Source organism: Neltuma alba, unplaced genomic scaffold (assembly GCF_004799145.2).
Source record: "Neltuma alba isolate B1F8T4 unplaced genomic scaffold, ASM479914v2 tig00013379_pilon, whole genome shotgun sequence".
Classification (NCBI taxonomy): Eukaryota; Viridiplantae; Streptophyta; class Magnoliopsida; order Fabales; family Fabaceae; genus Neltuma; species Neltuma alba.
Window position 1 is genome coordinate 20,848 of NW_021637641.1, and position 5,010 is coordinate 25,857.

Genomic DNA, 5,010 nt, shown 5'->3' on the forward strand with positions numbered 1-5,010 from the left:
TAAAATAACAGGAACAATGCATAGTTGTAAATCGATCAATAACTTGCTGTTTATTATACCATTTTAAGAGAGAAAAATGAGTGACTATTTCAAAATATTATCTTGATTTTAAACAAAATAAACATTTTACGGGAATTTTTTAATAGAAAAAAGGAATTAATTAACAAACCCACTAATATGTATAAAATCACTATTAAATAACTTGATCTACTTATAATTTGTAAGCTGCAGAGAATCACTAGAATAAGTGTATAGTTGAAGTTTTGATGACAATGCTGAAGCTGATGCCATTAGATTCCTTTCCTAGGAGCAACTATTACTACCATTAGGGATAGGAATACAGAATATAAATACCAAGGATTACATCTCCATTCTTCAAAATACACTGCTCTTCTGAACTATTGAACTTGGATCACTGGAATCACTTCAAGTGGTGTAAAGAGAGAAAACGAGAAAGATTGGACCCACCTCCATAAGATCTATATAAAGGGACACAAAAGTGAGCCCCACCTCTCCTCATTTTAACTTGCAGTAATTCTTCAAGTGATCTGTGCTCTTCAAACTATATGTACCTCAGTTTTCTCGTGTTAAAGAAAAGAAACTTGAAAGGAAGAGTCAAACCACTTTAGGAAACTGAATACCTCCTATTTCTTGAAGGTGTGGATTTAGCTTCTTCTGGGTTAGCAGAGCCAATACTTTCTGATGAGTCTGATCCACTATTTTCTCCTCCTCCTCCTCCTTTGCTAGTCCATGCCTTCATGAATGACCTTTTTGACTTGAGCAGACCCTTCATCTTTGTAATCACAGCCTTGTCTGAGTTAGATTTGTTATTGTTATGATCTCCGGTATCTTTCTCACTGCTCATCCTCAAGGATGCAAGTTCCTTCCTTAATGCCTTCAGCTCCTCTGCTGTTCCCAAACCGTCCACTAAGTCATCTTCTGTGTTAGCTGTTGTTCCGGATTTTGAGCTGCCATGTGAACCCCCATTGTTGAGATCCTTCATTCCTCCTCTGTGTACATCAGGAGTGCTGGCGCCAGATGATGCGGCAGTCCTCACCTGCTCAAAATAGAGCACCTGCACAACTACTCGCATCGGTAACCTCTCATTTTGCACAGCATGCATGCAAGCTTCAGCTGATAACTTTTTGCAGTCCATCAACTTGCATATCCTCTTCCTCTCGCCTTTGCTGATCCCGGGGTGAACCTTAAAATTGACAGAATGCATCAGTTACTTTCGCACACAGTCAGTCATGCAGATTTCTAAGATGTGTTGTCTGTCATCAATGGATTTGTCCATGAGCAAGGCATGCCAATGGATTTTTTTGGTCCGAGCCAAAATTTGAGCCAATTGACTAAAATCCCAAGTCCGTGTAGCAAAGACTTGCAATATTAAGCCACAGGCATGCCTAGGCTTGGACCACTTCAGTGCTTCATATATGATGATTATACCCAAATGGCAAAAGCCAACAGGCTTGAGCAGTTGAGCCCGAGCCCGAGCCCAGCCCACAAAGAGGCATAACCATCATATCAGAAGCATTGAGGAGCAACTAGTAACAATATGATAGACAATTTTAAATCTCCCACTAAACGCAAGATCATATATAGAACTTTAATGTTATGCAATCCAAGTCAACGAATTAATCTTTTCATGAACAGTAGTTACCTTAAGATACATATCAATGGCCCTGTAAAGCCCATCATGAGCTGGACGAGGGATGCCGGATACCAGCTCAGCAAGATCAACAAACTGAGACAAAAGTAAATTGGGGTCCTTTGCTATTTCAGCAAGATATCCATCTATGAGTTTTGCAACCATTAGCTTGGAAGCATCTGATAAAATCCCAGCAGGCTTTCTTGAGTCCTCAATATCACCATCACCTCCAACCGATTCAATTTCAGTATTGAGATCCTGCATCAAATACTCCTTTACAATTTTCTGTACTATACTAACATCATAAATGGTGCTAGCATCACCATCCGGGGCTCGTATCAAAATATCGCTTACAGAAACTTCCTCCAATTGCTGTCCAATTCTCTTCACCAGCTCTTCTATGGTCATGTCTCCTGACTCCAAAGAAATGGCAGCTTTCAATAACTTGACTAAGAATCTACAAGAAACAGAGCCTTTCTCAGCTGGCAATAACCATACAATTGTTTCAATGATCAAATGATGTTTAGACACATCCCCACATTGGCTGGTACTCTTGCTGAAATTTGGCAATCTTCTGTGAGCATAAGCTTTGAGAGCTTCTCCAATCACTTCAGCAGAAAGAATTGCCTTGGACTTGATATTAGTAATTACCGACTTAAATAAATCAACTTCAAGCTCACACAAATCCTCAACCCACCAGTCTTTGGGAACTGACCGAGTTCTGACAACATTCTTGTTTTGATCAATACCATTTTCCTCTAGAAGCTTCTTTCGGTTATAGGTATAGGACCAGTCAACTCTGGATACATCAACACATGCCTTGTTTGCTATCGATTCGATGCACCGGTTGACCACTTTTAGGTCTTCAGCCAAGGGTGAAATAGACTTGCATGTCTGAAGAACAATGATTGAGTCCTTCCAACTGAGTAAAATGCTAGAGCTAAGGAAAACATCAATCTTGTAGATAAGGTTCCCTTTCTCAACAGTCTCATGCATTCCAAGGTACTCAGCTGCACATCGAGTTGAAACCACATTGTAAGCATTGAGGGTAACAACCATGCCATAGCAAAACTTGGCACACATCTCAAAGGCAGCAGCGCCTCCAGGAATGTCAGAAATTTGAACTTCATCTCTGTTTTCTTCTTCATTAGTTGCAGTGATCAACTTCTGCAGGTGAGAACTCTTTGACAGAAGAGGAAACTACACGGAAGAGTAATGAGTTCATTCATAACAGAACATGAATGAATGACATAGCTGTTTATATGTAAATAAAACGAGTCAACTTTGATCAACATTTTTTAGGAGTCGGGTCCTAAAAACAAGACACTGCTAAAAGTTTATATAGAGTATATCAAAAGCCTAGAAAGAATATCGGGTTGAGGCATACCTTATGTAAATAAAACTTTATATCCCCTACATTAACAACGATATCTGATGCCAGCTCATTTGCCACATACCTGCACATGTAATGGGTCCTTTTAAGAACTCTCTACACAGTGTGCATTATAAACTAACATTTACACAACGAATAGAGTATAAGACAAGTTTGCTAACTAGGTCAAACAGAATGAACACAAATTCCTGCATAGATATACTTTCTGAAAAGTTTTTACCAAGTCACAGTTATCAATTGCTTAAATTATGGAGAGCAAAAGCACTTGTCTTCAACAATAGTGTATAGATGAGCATCCAATGTTTATTAGGTTTAACAACATTAGTAACTATGGTATACCGAAATCTTTATTCTACAGCACCTTGCGCCCTTGCCCATTCACCCCAATTCCCATCATCATTTTTTATTCATTTTTCTCACACCTATGCCTTTTAAAAAGTCATACTCATTTGCATTAATTAAAACTTAAAGAAAATCAATTTGTGGCAAAACACATAAGAACATCCATCAGTTTGCCCTCCATTCTAATGGTTTTCAGCTTTGACAGCATAAACAAATTTGGCAAGATAATTTCATCTAGCATCAAAAAATTGAGCAAGACTTCGCTCAATTATTATATTTCCTGCTTTCGAGCACTTCTATACTGTGATTACAAAGAACAGGCAACTCGACATTGACATTACCAAGTGCTTGCCTTTGGATGTACAAGAAATCATTGTTTTTGATAGCTGTAGATGGCATCAACAAATGGCCAAACACAAAGCTTCAGAGAAAATTAAAGCTAAATATGAAGGATAAGAAAATAGAATATGAAGGATCATCGATGTTCATTCACATTGCAGACCTATCAGAATAGTAACTTTAGTATAAAACATTGATCAATACTGGAAAGCCTTCGCTTAATCACATAAAAGCAGATCCCACAACTGAGTAAGCACTTGAAATGAAGAAAAATGGAGGAAAAAATCAATGCATATAAATTACAGCTGTAAAATAAACAAACTAGTACGAAACAACTTTTTTTCGGGTGAAAGAAACAAAAATGTCTTATAAATAACCTGTGTAATCTCACCTAACATTACCATCAGTCTGAAAGGTGTCTGGCTTGGAACCAAGTTTCATGAACTTCATCTTGACAATACAAGATCCGGTTCTTCTCTTTGACACTCCAAACAAGGAAAAAAAATAAAACTTCCCAGAACTCAATAACTAATTGCTAAGTCCAATAAGCCATCGCCAAACATCCCTAGCGAACCATACATAGTAGCCTGAGCTCTATGAAAAATTCCCAGAAAAGGGAAAAGGCAACCCCACCAGTGGGGACCAATCAACTCATTGAATGAATCAAAGTTTCTTGGCTTTAAGGATCAACAGTTTGGAGTATGACCGAATCTTGACAGCAAACAAGGCACAAGCTGAATCAGAGAGAGAAAATGAGAGAGAGATGAGATCGGATTGCCCAATATTTTAGGTAAAGGTTCTCTTGGACGGAAGAAGACTCAAAACTAGGGCTTGTTTCCTTGGTCGGCGGCAAAGCCCAAAGAGCCCGGGCTTACCGAATCAGCTCAGGGGACATGGCCAGCAGAGTAAGAGCACTAAATAATTCTCAAAACAGAGACACCCACAAGCACAAATCTGACTCCACCTCACTTCCCCATATTTCTTTATATTTCACTCTCTGATTCATCTGTTCTATGTTTTCCCCTCCTTTTTTAAAAGCAGTGGCTTTAAAGCTTCCAACACAGAATTATCTAATATAAATGGTATGATCCCTGTCTCTCCTTCTTTCTTTCCTTTTCTTTTACCGTTGAAGTTTGAAAACCTGCAACGGAAAACAGCATCTCGGTATCAGTTGAATAAACCACCAAAACGGCAGACAACAAGCATCTTTTGCAAGGGCATGGGTTGGGTGAGGAAGATCAGGAACATGGGGTTATTTTTATAGTAATAAAAAACGAAGCATGGA

At 38.7% G+C, this 5,010-nt stretch overlaps 1 protein-coding gene across 1 annotated transcript; it reads right to left on the minus strand.

Annotated features, from left to right (window-relative positions):
- Positions 1–366: 366 nt before the first annotated feature.
- On the minus strand, positions 367–4,316 carry LOC114736888 (BTB/POZ domain-containing protein NPY2-like). The gene is made up of 4 exons (XM_028924773.1): positions 4,117–4,316; positions 3,039–3,108; positions 1,664–2,851; positions 367–1,204 (listed from the first exon to the last, which is right to left on the minus strand). Exons 1-4 carry the CDS (start codon positions 4,173–4,175, stop codon positions 626–628), a joined length of 1,896 nt encoding a protein of 631 aa, XP_028780606.1. The 5' UTR covers positions 4,176–4,316; the 3' UTR covers positions 367–625.
- Between the last annotated feature and the right edge of the window lie 694 nt (positions 4,317–5,010).

Excerpts from the sequence above, each read along its gene's own strand:
- LOC114736888 (XM_028924773.1), bottom strand. The coding sequence starts at position 4,175 with ATGAAGTTCATGAAACTTGGTTCCAAGCCAGACACCTTTCAGACTGAT. Across the intron at positions 2,852-3,038 it reads TAAAGTTTTATTTACATAAG|TTTCCTCTTCTGTCAAAGAG; the intron begins GTATGCCTCAAC and ends TCTTCCGTGTAG. Across the intron at positions 1,205-1,663 it reads CCATTGATATGTATCTTAAG|GTTCACCCCGGGATCAGCAA; the intron begins GTAACTACTGTT and ends GTCAATTTTAAG.